This window comes from Primulina eburnea, chromosome 12 (genome assembly GCF_022965805.1).
Source record: "Primulina eburnea isolate SZY01 chromosome 12, ASM2296580v1, whole genome shotgun sequence".
Classification (NCBI taxonomy): domain Eukaryota; kingdom Viridiplantae; phylum Streptophyta; class Magnoliopsida; order Lamiales; family Gesneriaceae; genus Primulina; species Primulina eburnea.
The window spans coordinates 34,925,581-34,941,254 of record NC_133112.1 but is presented as its reverse complement, the minus strand read 5'-3'; the positions used below and the strand labels follow the sequence as shown (position 1 = coordinate 34,941,254).

General features: G+C 32.1%; 1 protein-coding gene across 1 annotated transcript; it reads right to left on the bottom strand.

The window, feature by feature from the left end:
- Nucleotides 1-4,330: 4,330 nt before the first annotated feature.
- On the bottom strand, nucleotides 4,331-9,046 carry LOC140807867 (WRKY transcription factor 55). Its single transcript, XM_073164827.1, is given in 4 exon segments — nucleotides 4,331-4,869; nucleotides 4,871-4,943; nucleotides 6,575-6,709; nucleotides 8,503-9,046. Coding segments are annotated over 4 exon segments (1,125 nt in total). The 5' UTR covers nucleotides 8,991-9,046; the 3' UTR covers nucleotides 4,331-4,440.
- Between the last annotated feature and the right edge of the window lie 6,628 nt (nucleotides 9,047-15,674).

Genomic DNA, 15,674 nt, shown 5'->3' with positions numbered 1-15,674 from the left:
CACTGGCGCTCGGACGGTCTTTTTCTACCGCTCGGGCGCCAACAGTTCTGTCAACTTCTTGGCTTGTTATGCACCAACGCCCGGCTTCTCCTTTCATGTCTTACTTTAGCTCCTGAAATCTCCATTCATTCAATTAATCAATATCTCATTACAGTGATTAAATCTCGGGCCTTACATATAGCATACACAATATCAATTATATTTGATGGTATTGGAAGAATGGAAAGCCAGAAACACTCGACACCTTGGATAACTGATCTTAGGAGCTCAATTTTCCCCGCATAGGACAAAGATTGTCGTGGCCAGGAATTAATCTTCGATGTGATAGCATCCACAAGTAAGTTGTAATCCAAAGTTCGTAAACGGGCCGATGCCAAAGGGATCCCCAGGTACCGAAATGGTAGGTGGACAGGAGAGAATTCAGTGTCTCAAGAATTTGCTGTCTAACATTCTCATCTATACTTGCCATGTAGATACACGATTTTAGATGGTTCACCCGCAATCCCGTCATGTCTCCAAACTCATTCAAGCACTTCATCACCATTGATACACTATATACATCTCCACGAGATAGTAAAAGCAAATCATCCACATACGCATGGTGCGTAATGTGCAAGTTGAGACATTTCGGATGGAATCCAAAAGATGATGATCGAGACATATGTTTAAGAGATCAAGACAAACCCTCAAGACATAGCTCAAAAAGTAATGGGAATAGAGGGTCACCTTGTCGTAAGCCTCTCCTCCCATCAAAGAGTCCTTGGTATGTTCCATTTAGCACTATAGAATATGAAGCTGTAGAAACACATTCCATAATCCATTCAATAAACCTGCAAGGAAAGTTCAAATACGTGAGTATTTCTCGCAAGTAGTCCCAATCTACCGTATCAAACGCTTTTGCATTGTTGCTTTGCTTCTACCTAGTCACATAATGTTGAGTAAATCGTGGCAAAAATAAAGAAGGGCTACTACACATGATCAAGTTACTAATCGCTATCCATTCATGCACTTTGAACCTTGAAAAATAGAGAGAATGCAAATAATTGAAGATCAAGATATTGATGAGTTCAAGTATTGTCCAAGATTAAAGATCATGTTATTTAATTTATTAAGCTTGTTTATTTATGCATTTTCATTTAACATTGCCTGTTTCATTAGGTTGTGAACCACAATCTTGTATATTAATTTTATGTAATTTTATGCATTACATAATTTAAGTTATGAGCTCAATTTAGCTATACTTTAAGCCAATATAGCTATTTTCATAGGTATTCTCTCATAAATTTGACTTATATGGGAACATTGTGAAACAAAAAAAAATCATTTTGTGTTCGAATGATATTGGAGAGTTTTTCACTTATGTTCATCTTGAACATATCAAACTCATCAAGATTCAATCTTGTGACATTTAAACAAAAAAACTTATCAAGGTGTGGTCTTTGTATAGAGATGTCAAATGGTCTGTCCCACCTCGCCGTAGGTTGCGGGTTAAGCAGCTCAACCTGTCAAATTTAAAAAAAAAAAATCAATGAAATTTATGAAAGCAACATCAGTAGTACTTGAGATTTGAATCAAAAACATTAACAACGTTACATAATAACAAATAATCAATGTGACAGTCAAACAAATCATATAAAATTTCAATATCACTTATTATATTTTGAATAAAAATTAAACCACATACTTGAGCAATACTAATAACATAAATAGAAATTTAATTATATATAAAAATGTAAGACATTAAAAACATTATCGAATACATACATACTTTAAAAATAAGTGTGTTGATGCAAAAAATCACAAAAAAATAATTAAAAATGTTAAAAATAAAAACTAGCGCCCCGGCCAGCCCCATGCCTCAACCTGGAACCTACATGTTTTTAAGCATTGGTACGAGATTTTTATCACATCAATCGAATTCAAAAGCTTCGAGCCCGAATTCATTAAATTTATTTATTTGTATGTTTTGTTCTTTTCGTTTCTCGTTAAAAAAATAGTCTTTTTTTTTTGTTTATTCCGCCGTTTAACTTGATTTTCATATCCTTAGAAAATAAAATTTATTAGGTTCTTGTGTGATATTTAATCGAGTGTAATCATTTTATAAGAAATAAAGGAATAAGACCAAAATCCAACGATCGGCTAACGCAGTAGCACATGCTCTGATAAAATTTTCTATTTCAGCTCATATACCTTTATTTTGGTTGTAGGGTGATTTTCCGTTCTGGCTTGACAAACTTGTAACCGATTGATACCCCCATAAGGATCCGGATCATTGATGACCCGGGTACTATCCTCAAGAACCCGAGCACTACGTCTCTTCCCGGGTGTTCAACCAACAGCCCGGGCTCTCACGCAACCACCCAAGTACTCTACTAACCGGGCCACCTTGAAACTTGCATCATACTCGAGTGTGATGTATACAGGCCGTCTAATCTGTCAGAACTACTTGGACTTGGAGTGTCCTAGAAGCCAGCAGAAGCTATAGTATGGGCAACCGACTTGCCATACTTAGTAGGTGGCACTGGAATCGAGGTACCTACCCCATTTTCTACTATAAATAGCAGGTATATTTCTCATTTAATGATTCTAAAATCTCAAGCATTATACATATTTTCTCTCAAATATCGCTTGTGTTCATCTGAAAACTTGCTGATTTTAGCATCGGAGCGGCCACATCGGACACCCCTCCGACGTCCATTCACGAGTTCTTTTCATTGTTTGCAGGTACTATCGCAGCCATTATCTTCACTCAAAATTCCCAAACACTATAAATTGTTGATTTGATCCGTTAGAGCTCTTAACCCGGCTCACCCATTTCAGCGAATCTCATCACCGATGATCTTTGATTATTGAATAAAGAGTGCAAGTTTTCTCGTAAAATAAAATAATAAGACCGAAATGATAATATGACCAAGTCAAGAATTGCAGCGATGGGGTATGCATTGTGACAAACGTATAAATTTATTAACTATATCCCGTTTGTTTATTGAATATGGATGTTAAAAGAGTCTCAATCAGTCAACTTTAATCCAGTTAATTAGTACGGTGTCCATGTAATAATATAAATTAGAACAGCCTTATTTGAATACTAACTATTTTATTAACTATGCTCCATCTTAATTTTTATTTATTAATTTTTAATATTCTTGTTCTGGTAATTGATTTTTATTTTAGTATAGACTTTCAAAACATGATTTATTACTTTATTTTTCATGTTTATTGCAGTTAAATATTTGAAAACACTGTAATTTTGGTCATATATGTTTTTCTCTTCAATTTTAGTTTTAGTCTGTTTTTTTTTTTTTTTTTTTACAATTTTAGTTTTTTTTTCTTTAAGTGATGTTGATATAGAGTGGATCTCACAGCACTCATCAACATCCCTTCAGAAAAAAGTCTAAATTGTCAAAATTTAAAATATATATGACTATAACTAAATTTGTCAGTATAGAGAATAAAATCGCAAATAAACAAATATATAAGATCATAATTATAATTTTTCCTAAAATATATATATATAAAAACATATATCCTTTTAATGAAAATATTGTAATCGTCATCATTAGATTAACGTTAGACAAAGGGATTTACAAAAATAATGTAAATTGTTCGCAGAGTGGGTTTCATGTGAGACCGTCTCACGGATCATAATCTGTGAGACGGGTCAATCCTACCCATATTCATAATAAAAAGTAATACTCTTAGCATAAGAAGAAATGTTTTTTCATGGGTGACCCAAATAAGAGATCCGTCTCACAATATGACTCGTGAGACCGTCTCACGCAAGTTTTTGCCTTGTTCGCAACGAGTCCACGGTTAACCAATTGTGATTCTTCTATTACAATATGTTATGTACAAAGTTTGATGAAAATAAATATGCACTTAAACTCTTTAATATCCGCTCGTTGCTAGCATTTGGTAAACAGATCAATCAACCTCTCTCAATTGAATACAGAGAACTGTTCGCAGCCCGAGAAGGAATTATCCTACTTTATGAAAAAGGCTTTACTATTAATGTCCAAGACGCATCTAATTCCCTATTGGCAATGTAAGCAGTCACTAACAATCAAAATATTCTTGATATGTTGAACTTTGTGCAGCTGATATTAAAGAGCATTTGATGAAAGAAGTGATCTTCGAGTGCATTCATGTTTATCGCTCGTCGAATAAAGTTGCTTATTGCGTGTTTTGCTTTTTCTTCCCTTTCACCATTTGTTGGGATGAATTGTGAGTTTCTTTTCTGGTTTGTTACGATTGTAATTGATGATTTTAATCAATAAATTTACAAGTTTTACCTTCAAAAAATACAAAACTTAGCTTACAACCAGGATAATTTCAGGATAACTCAAGTTAATGATTTGTTAAAAAAAAAGATCATAAATTAATTCTTGTTTATTGCATCAAAATTGTTTTTTTAGCATAAGTAGTAGTAATTAACTACAACTAATCTTTCTTTTCTTCTGAATCCCACTTGTGATCGGAGAAGATAAGATCCATGCTGTTGCTGCTGCTACTGTTAGAATTAAACATCGCATCCGCCATATCCACCACCGGCAGCTGGTAGTCATGAAACCTTACCGCAGACGGCCCCGCACCGCCGCGGCTGTCCACACCTGCAACGGCGGTGTCGCTGCTAGCGACTGCGGAGCCAACAGAAACACCGCGAAGATCTTGAAAGACTTGCATGGAGAGCCAGTGGGTCGTTGCCGGCAAAGATGTAGAAAAGGGCGGCTGTAGCTGAATGCCCGTGGCGGTGGTGTCGATGAACGACGTTGGCCCTTGCTCCGGCAGTGATGCGGCGGCGGAGGGGGCGGTGGAGGACATGTGGCAGGTGTGGGTACCTCGATATGTGACCTCGAATATGAAGGGATCAGTTGTTTAATCGTTGGACTTGTTTCTTGGCGGGGCAGTCGTAGAATTTTTGGTGTGTGCATCTATAGTAACTCCTGTCATTGAAGTTCAATATAATTCATTTATTAAGGAGTAGAAATTAAAATTTTCAAAAAAAAAACTCTATTATTAATTAAATTTTATCTAAACATTTTATTTGAAGTAAGTCTCGTGTGAGACAGTTTCACGGATCTTTATCCTGGAGACGGTCAACTACACCATATTTATAATAAAATCAATACTTTATACTTTTCATGGGTGACTCAAATAAAATATATGTATCACAAAATCGATACATAAAACCGTCTTACAGGAATTTTTATGTTTTATGCATGTGTTTGTATAATATAGTAGGAAAAATAGGAAATTTATTTAAATTGAATTTCGGTCATCTTGTTAGTCAAAATTAGCATTTTTAAAGGAGTCAAAATTAGTTTTAAATGCAATAATTTGGTTCTTCTAAGGATATGGTGCTAGATATTACTGATGTTCGATGTTATGACATTAATCTAGCAAAAAGATGACCAAAAGTATGGAAAAAAAGAGTCAAACTATCGCACATCAATGGATTTTTTATTAGTTAGCAGACTAAAATTTAATTTATGACGACTTACATTATAAAATTGTTATTTCATGATTAAATTTACATTTACATTTTAATTTTTAGGCTAATTTAATTATAGAAGCATACTAATTACTTTGGAATGCTTTAATATATATATATATATATATATATGGAATTTATTTTTATTTGAAACTAGGGATGGATTAAATTGAACTCGATCTGAAAACTAGTTCGATCACGAGTATTTCACGAGTAATATTCGAAACAACATGAACTGGCCGAACTTGATTTTTTCAAGTTGAAGATAATAATTCTTCAAACTTGTGAGTTAAATCCAATTTCGAGAAAGGAAAGTATAAATTGTTGTAGCCAAGGATAATTCTTCAAATTTGTGAGTTTAATCAAATATGTGATTTCAAACATATATTTATTCTTAAAATAGTTTTTAAAATATTTTCTAATATTTTTGTAAAAAAAATTATAACTTTTTTTATAAATAATTTTCCAAACGGATACCGGGCACCTCTATCCAAATGGTGGCCGCAACTCATTATCTAAAACTTTTATTTGGCTAAATATTCCCTCATTTATGTTTATAAACTCTGGTAATCATAAAATAACAAATATTTAGAATAAGTTAATCCATAATAGAAGAAATCAATACAACTATATCTCAAATTAAATTTCACCCTTCAAAAAAATTAAAATTTTAAAAGAAATTCGATCCGTTCGACCTTTTTATTCGAAAAATTCCTTTGATCCTATATTCAAACTAATTTTTCGAACCCATTTGAATCGAAAGATTAGTTAATTTACTCGTTGTTTTCTACAATTAATTCGTTGAAATGTAAACCACGACTTCAATGAAAATGAAAGAATGCTTTTTTGACGTTTTCAAGTAATTGGACTCGGCCATAGATTTTGAACCATTATATGCATGCCTATTGTGGGGGGAAAACATGTTTTTTATTAGTAAAAATAATAATTTTCAGGGATCGAGTCAAATAAAAAATCAGTCTCACAAAATTGATCTATGATATAATTTCATATGATTTTTTGTGTTTTTATTATTACCTTGCATGTAAAAAAAAAAGTAAAAAGTTATTGTTTTCATTTATTTACCTTGGATAAGTGGATCCCATGATTTCTTTTTGACCATATTTTCTCCATGTATAGCCATCCTCGGGGGGAAGTTCAAGATTTCCCATTATCGGCGCGGCCACCCTCTTCACTATTTTGTCACTTCCACTATCCTTTCTGTTTCATTTATAAAAAAATAAAAATAAATTAATAAAAAAATAAATTAATATATATATTAATTTATTTTTAATAGGGTCCGATCGATGCTAATTAACTTTACTTATCTCGATACGTATACCAAATCATAAAATAAAATCCACGATTAAAGATATCATTCACTAAATTATGCGAAGAGCAATGCCGAGCTAGCAAGAAATCTTACGAGGTTGATCATGAAGCAAATATATATATATATATATATATATATATATATATATATATATATAAGCAACAAAGTCATTTTGCTATATTCAAATAAGCATACCAAAAAGATTGAATTAAAAGATTAAGAAACAAAATTATTTTTGTCAAATAAAGTTTTGGAAACTAAAGAGAGAAATTATAATCTCCAAGTACTTTTAAACGTGGAGTTATAAATTAACGTGTGGGAAAGAAAACTATTAGATATTGATACACACTCATTTTGTAAATCATATTCGGTTTAACTTCGAAATTAAGATAATATCGTCAACATAAAAGTCTCAACTAGCATTACGAAAAATAGAGTTTGTATAAGCAGCATTTCACGGAACTGTACTTACTCCGAAAAGCCTTCGTAGCTTAATGCACGTACTTAATTTATTCGGGGAAAAAAAAACAACAACAACAACAATGACGACGACAATCTATCTTCCTAAGTGTCATTCAATTGTAGCTAATTCCAACAAAATATGAAGTTGAAAAAGTAAAGAAGATTCATAGAACGGGAATGTTTGTGAGTCGTGTAAGTGATATATACAGATTTTGATCATCTAAGTTGTCGATAAATAAAGTATAGTATTAGCTAAATAGGGGTAAAGAAATCCCCACGAGCAACAAATTAAAGAACCCTCAACAAGATTATCTAGCTACAACCATCATCTCACAATCTGATCATAAAGCACTCAGGTGCTTGCGGAGATATGGTGGAGCAGTAAATTTGAAATGACAGATTTGATTTGGAGGATAAATTTCAAATAATGTTCATATTAAATCGATGCATTTGAAATCCATGAGAATTACTATTAAAATTGCATAACTTGTGAATTTGAAATTCACTTGAAGTTCGTTCAGAACTTGAAATCCATCGATCCGAGCACAACCTTATGGTATATGAGAGGGAATGTGACCTACGTACATGTGGGGATTAGTAAATGTGTATACATTGAGATCACTGCCAATTCATCTAGGGTATGTCAAGAGGGAAGGTAATCTACATGCGGGAATTAGTCGACGAAGCTCGGATACCTTGGATCATTAAAAATAAATAATGAACTCGCGCTACGTCCTGACCTAAGTAGCAACCTTAAATATTTCTTGAAAACTCAGTGCTAGGTACTCACTTCTTTGTAAGAAAGTAGTAGAAAAGAAAACATGTGTATATCATGTCCTAACTCTTAACCACAAATTCGTGTTTGTTAATTAAGTTGGTGACAATGGTAGGTAAACAAACTTAATGGAAGATATCTACGTGCCATTTGAATAGATCAAACCTGCATTTCAGTAGAGTTACGGACGAAATTTAGTCATACAATTTATCAAACAGTATAGAACGGTTTTCGCGGTGCTCGAATAATAGATTTTCCCGTGGCATAAATCTTGTATGTAATGACAGTCCAAAGTTAGAAAGGACCAAACCCTATAACTTCATTCTCTAGACAGCTAGCTAGGTAGCAAAAATGCACATTTCCCACACAATATATAGTTACATTTTTATATGTATGAATATATATGTGTGTGTGTGTCTATATATGTATATATGTATGTCTGACCTCTTTCTTTGTCTAGGCAAAATTCGGTTGGAATCCGAAGCATTAATCAATAGTTGCATTTCGCCACTCGCCCGGCCCCCGGAACTTTCCACGATATCCCTGAATCCAATATCAGGTTCTTCTTTCTGGAGCTGCATCCCTTTGATCATTCTGCTACTAGTACTCTCGTGCTCATGTACGTGTTCGTGGAACGTAACGCTCGGAGTCGCCTGATGGACACTGGAGAGGACAGCTCCGCTGGATTTCAGCCACTGCCGAATCCCAACGCCAATGTCATGTCCAAGTTGTTGCTGCAGCTCTTGGGACTCCCCAACAATACCTCTCATTTGCTCCAGAGAAATTTTATCTTTGATTCTACTGAAAACAGAAATTATTTCTTCAGATGATCTCAGGATGATTTCTGGATTATTCACTAAATTTGGCAGGTTTTTTTCGAGATCTTTCGCCAACTTGCACCCATGATACAATAACGGCAAGGTTTCCTCCATTTTGGGGTGATTTTTCCTCTATTTTCCTTTGGTTGTCTATCTTATTTGGGATTGGACATTTACGTACCATGTGTGTGTGTTTATATATATATCACGCAAAAGATGGGAGAGAATGGTAAAAAAAACGATATATAATTTTTAGGGTGACAAAATTGCAATTATGAGTTTTAATTATTATATTTGTGTATAATTGTTAATTGTCTCACATCGGTTGGATAAATAACTTTTAAGTGGTATATATGAGATTGGACAATCCTCCTCTTTGAGCTAGCTTTTGGGGTTGAGTTAGGTCTAAGTTCCAATCTTAACATTAGTAATATTTTTTTAAAAAAATTCAAATTTATTTAAGTGAAATTGTGTTTCACCAATATCAACAAATCGGGTCAACGAGTGGCTTTCTACGAGGGAACTGAAAAATGAATTTGAAAAGTTGAAATTCAAAGTATTTGCAGATTTGTTGAATACGTTGAGTGGAAGTGGAAGAAGCTTCAGAAGTGATGACTGAGTCATTGGTCTATAATTCTTTGGTTTATTTTCATTTAAGTCAACCACAAGACTCGGCCTCGTGGAAAATTAAATACAATTTGGACCATGAAATTTTCTTAGGTTTGAAGGTGTGACTTGATTTTTATTTTTATTTTTTTAAATTTGAGAAATAGGTTTGTCTGAATTTAGTGGAACAATGACTTAAATCATTATTTGGACCAATCAATTATATTTATGATGCAACCAAAAAATAATATTACTCAAAATGAGAAAATTCAGGTAATTGACGAGAAGATGAAATAGTATTGATAATGAACTTCATTTGTTGTTTCTAACTACGTCACAAAGCAAATTCAGGGAAGCAGAGAGTGTCACTCTCACGTTTAAGTCAGTATTTATATAAAAAAAAGTATTAAAAAAACCGATGATAAGATAGTGTACATTGATTTATAGAGTTAAATTTAGGGATCTCAATAAATCATTAGTAAAAAAATTAATCCCAGTTTTGTTGCACTAAATAATTAAATTGAGCTGCAACTTATGAGTCCAAAAATTATTTATATATATGATTTTAATGTGCTTTAACGGCATATATTATATATATCCATGTGATGAAATCCGAGTAAATTAAATTAATTCTCAATTGATTCGGGATCTTACTTGCAATGATTGTAATGTGTTTTTCCGTGAATATTTTTTTATGTGAAAATTGCAAAATATGTCATATAAATTGGTTTTAGTGAAGGTTTTGCTAAGAGTCCAAAATTTGATTTTAGTTTGTAAGTTATGATTTTTTCGCATTTAATACGGTTTTGTCAAAGTTTTCGGTGGTTGATGATGCCAAGTCAGTAATTTTTTTTGGCCATTCAAAATTCATGCGACTAACAGCTAGGGTTTTTAACTACACTTAATTAAAAAGAATCTTATAAACTCTAAGATCTTATTTTAAAAGAGAGTTGTTAAAGTATTTGGATAAAATAAAATAACTAATTTTAAGAATGTTGATGTATTTGATATTATGAGATTTGTTTACTACCACAAAAAAAAAGAAGCATAATACTATAAAAACAATGCAATTATTAGTTTTCACTTAATTTTTTTAAAAAATATAACTATAATAATATTAGTCATAATAATTGTTACGTTAAGTGTGCATGAGTAATAATAGTCTTTGGATGAGTGACTTTCTGTGAAGTTCTCGTGCGTCAAGTTGTTTACGTTACACCGCTTAGTCTGATTGACTAGATGGACCATAAAAAAACGACGTCAATTCTTAACAGGTAATGTTTTCTCTACTGAGAACAGAGCCGACAATAAAAAAATGATAAGATTAATCTCTAAGAAATATGAGACAGAACCAGCAGATGGACACACGCCTTCTTGAACTCATGGACCTAATAGCCTGACTCATTAGCACTCAAGTAGGTGCATTCTGAATAATCACGAGTATAAGAAAATAAAGTTGTTTATTGGCTAACAGATATAAGTTTTGGCCTAGTGGGAAGCGCTTAATCCTAATAATCAGTATTATAGCGAGGTCATGAGTTCAAGTAACTTAAAAAGCATATTTGTATACTTTTTGGAGAATATTGGGTTACTTGTGCGTGAGTGAGAGTAATACTGAGATGTGTGACATCTTGAGAAGTTCTCGTGCGTCAATCTTTAGATCTAGTTGGCTAAGTGGGCTATAAAAAATGACGTCAGATCTTAACGGATAACTTTGTCTCTGTTGGAGACAGAGTTGTTGGTAGAAAAGAGGAAAGACTGATCTCCAGATCTAGTTTGCTAGGTGGGCCATAAAAATGACGTCAGATCTTAACGGATAATATTATTTCTATTTGAGACAGAGCCGATTGTAAGAAATGGGTAAGACTGATATCTAAGATATATGATACAGTACCATCAGATAGACACACACGTCCCAGGACTCGAGTGCCTTACAGCCCGACCCATTAGCACCCAAGTAGGTGCACTATGCACTGCCATGAGTACAAGGAAATAAAGTTGTGTCTTAACTAACAACTATAGCTTTTAGCCCAAACGCTTGATCTTGAGAATTGGTATCAGAGCGAGTTCATGAGTTCAAATCTCCCAAAAAAACATATTTCTATACTTCTTGGGGAGGAATGTTGGGTTAAGCATGCATGAGTTAGAGTAGTACTAGTATGTGTGACCTCCTGGGACGTTCTCGTGTATCAAGCTACTGACATTGATGCACTTGACCTATAAAAAAGTGACGTCAGTTCTTAACGAGAAATAATGTCTCTGTTAGGAACAGAGCCAGGCGGTAAGGAAATGGTAACACTAATCTATAAGATATATGATACAACATCATTAGATAAACATGCACATTCTGAGACTCATAAGCTTAACAGTCCGACCCATTAGCGTCATAATAGGAGTATTTTGCGTTGTCATTAGTATAAGAAAATAAAATTATGCTTTGTTTAATAGTCATAATTTTTGGCATAATAGTAAGCGTTAGATCCAAATAATAATAATAAATGAAATAATTATATAATTATATATTAAAAATAATTAACGTTATAATTATAATTATATTATTATTATAAAATTATAGGTATTATTTATTTATTTATTATTTTTATTTATTTGAAATCAAATTGAATAATTTACTATATCATGGTAGATTTGATATATAACTTATTTTAAAATAACATATAAGATGTCAAACAATTTATTTTTATTGCTAATAAAATCTTTTAATAAAATTTTCGAAACAATATTTAGAACTTATCAGTTGTCAGTCACAACGTTAAATACTTTATGTCAATAACAGAATTAGATATTTCACGTAAATTGGTTCTATAAGTATTCATGAGTTGTATATTTAGACTGGGACAATCATTTTCATTTGAGCTAGTTTTTGAAATTGAAACAAAACTTCGCGACGGTTTTTAAAAACTTCACACACACACACACACACACACACACACACACACACACACACACATAGATATATATATATATATATATATATATATATACTATACTATACGTGCCCATCTTCTGGAATATTTGGAAAATGGGTTTTACCTAATTTGGCCCTTAGCGAGACTCACAAACTCGTGGATATTATTTTTTAGTGCTCACTTTCTTTCTTTTTTATGCATGGATTACTCTGAACCTTCTTCTTGTCTTCCATTCTGATTACTACACTTTATATTATATTGAATTTATTTTATTTACTGAAGAAATTATTTTTTAAATGTTTTTTATAAACTGATTATCATGTATCCACTTCTAATTTAAAAAATATATATTTTTTAAATAGAAAATAGTAATGAATATAATATTGAAAGTTAACATTTAATTATTAAAAAAATAGAAAGAACATTAACCTTAAGACAATTTAGTATAAATTAAACATGACAGAACGAGTTCTTACAATAATTTTAACTATATCATGTTAGGTAATAGATTTGATAACACAAACATACAAAATTGAAGAATAAATGCATAAATATCTCGTAAACTTTTTATGATCACAAAAACTCTTATGAGACGGTCTTACAGATCAATTTCGTGGATCGAATATCTTATTTGGGTCATCCATGAGAAAGTATTATTTTTTATGATAAGAGTATTATTTTTTATTGTGAATATCGATCGATATGGTTGATCCGTCTCACAGATAAAGATTCGTGAGATCGTCTAACAAGATACCTACTGTTTTATGATTATGAATCAAACATGGAACCATGTCTAGATAGGTATCATATTTTCTGAAAAACTTGGTGAAAATAACATAACCAAATATGATCGAGGACACCGTTTTTGCTGAAAATCGCATATTGTTCCATAAGCATTACTGTTCCAGTTCCGTTGACATTTCGCGAACTGTCGTAACGATAGTGCCACCGTTTTCTTAATAAAAAAAAATTAGAAAATTTTGATTGTTGATTGCTTGTCAATTTAAAATTGTTTCTCATTAATGACATTTAATTGGTTCGAATATAAGTATAAAAGGAGAAACGTTTAGAAACTTTATTAAATACAAGAAATTAATTTAAAGAAACATTCCTAGTTTTGGAATATCCTCGTCATCCATTTTAAGCTCACTTCTAGCAATATTTTTCATAATAAAATTCATTAGATAAATAATGAGTCAATAAAATGGAAAATCAAAATCATATTTTCATGTGTAGTTTTGTTTATGCTTAATAGCTAATACATTCATTTAACTCTAAATGATTTCTTGCAAACAAAATTGAGGATTTTATTATTTTTGATTTTTTTTTCTTATTCTAAATTTAGAGGACATTTCAAATTCAAAGATTTTGTTTTATTTTATAATTTGATGCGATCTTATTTCTTTTTATATCTATATTTTCTAGGATAAAAAAGTATAATTGACTTTAAATAAATTCTTCTTTTTTTAAAGCCAAACCAATAAATTAACACGAGGATTTTGACTCCAGTATACCATGATTTTAACAAGACAGAGAATCTGCATGAAACTCTGTTAAAAAAAAGTCAAAAGTTGGAAAAATTAAAAAAAAAAAATTGATTGGGTCATTATACAGCCCAACAAAAATCTTTAAACTGGGCCTTTGCCTAAGAAAATCACTAACCTAGACCATTATAGGTGAGGCCCAATAAGAAAGGGGTTAGCCTCTCATATTCGAAAGTTGTTAAATCAACGAATTGATACTCTACAACATGACTCGTATAAAAAAAAAAGCTCACGTTAAGAAAGAGTTTGAAGTGTTTACTATGCGTACTTGGGCGACGTGGAGTGAAAGATTGCGGTTGATTCACAAGAATCAGGGAGATTGGAAATTACTAACACAGATTGGAGTGAAATCCTACTGCATGATTTCCAACTGGCTCAAGATGCTCTATCGACATTGTCTGTTGATGTACAGTGCTCGTCCCCTGCCGTGTGATTAGGGGTGAGCAAAAATTCGGTTAAACCGATTTAACCGACCGAACCGAATTAATTCGGAAATTCGGTTCGGTTAAATCGGTTAATTCGGTTTCGAAATTTTCAAATATCGGTTAATTCGGTTAATTCGGTTCGGTTTCGGTTTTTGTAAAAAAATATCGGTTTAACCGAATTAACCGAATTATTAAATAAATAATTTTAATTTTATTTTATTATGTTTTAAATATAATTTATAATATTTTTATATTTAATATTGTATATTATAATTAATTTTTTTTTATGAATAAAGTGTTTTCTTATGATTAAAATAGAATATTAATTATTAATTTTATATATAATTTTTAAAATTTTAATTTTTTTAGAATATTAATTATTAATTATATATATAATTTTTAAAATTTTATTTTTTTAAAAAAAAATCGGTTAATTCGGTTACCGACCGAAATAACCGATTTTAATTCGGTTCGGTTAATTCGGTTTTTGTGAAAATTCGGTTCGGTTCGGTTAGTCAAAAAATTTTCGGTTAAATCGGTTTTCGGTTAATTCGGTTCGGTTTGTAACCGAATTAACCGAATACTCACCCCTACGTGTGATTGCCGCCACCAGAATACAAGCTCCGATTAGATGTTGACGCGGCCTATATAGAGGATTCTAACAGCTGTGCAATTGGAGGAGTGGTGAGAAATCACGAACCAGTAGTAGTTTTGGACAGAAGATTGACATGCCCCAGTCGGTTACATGCTCCGAGCTTTCTTGTTGTTCACAGGAGTTTAAAACAAGCTCAACTTCATAACTTACAGATTCATCAAGTTGTCTCAGATTCTCTCCTTGCCGTGCAAGCAATCACAAGCCGGAAGAGAACCTCAGCTATTCAGGTTCCATTGTTACATATATCAAACTTCTATTGAATTCTTGGAATAGCACTTCACTTTTTCATGTTCGTCGATCGACAAATGTGGTTTCTCATTCGATAGCTGCTTTTGTTATTTCTTCCAACTCTCAAGTTGTATGGGGACTGGAGATTTTTCCTTATGGTTGATTCATCTTGTAACTACGGATATCTTGGCTTTACAATAATTACAAGTGTTAACCATTAAAAAAAAATCCATCTAAGTAAAAATATAAAGGAGAAAATATAGAAAAACAATATCCAATACTTAAAAATAGGAGAACAAATGCCTGTAGTTTTCCTATATTTTTACTTAGGTGGATTTTAAGATGTGTAATACTTAGTTACGTGAGCCATGTAGGAGAATATTGTTGTCAAATAAGCAATATTTAATAGATTT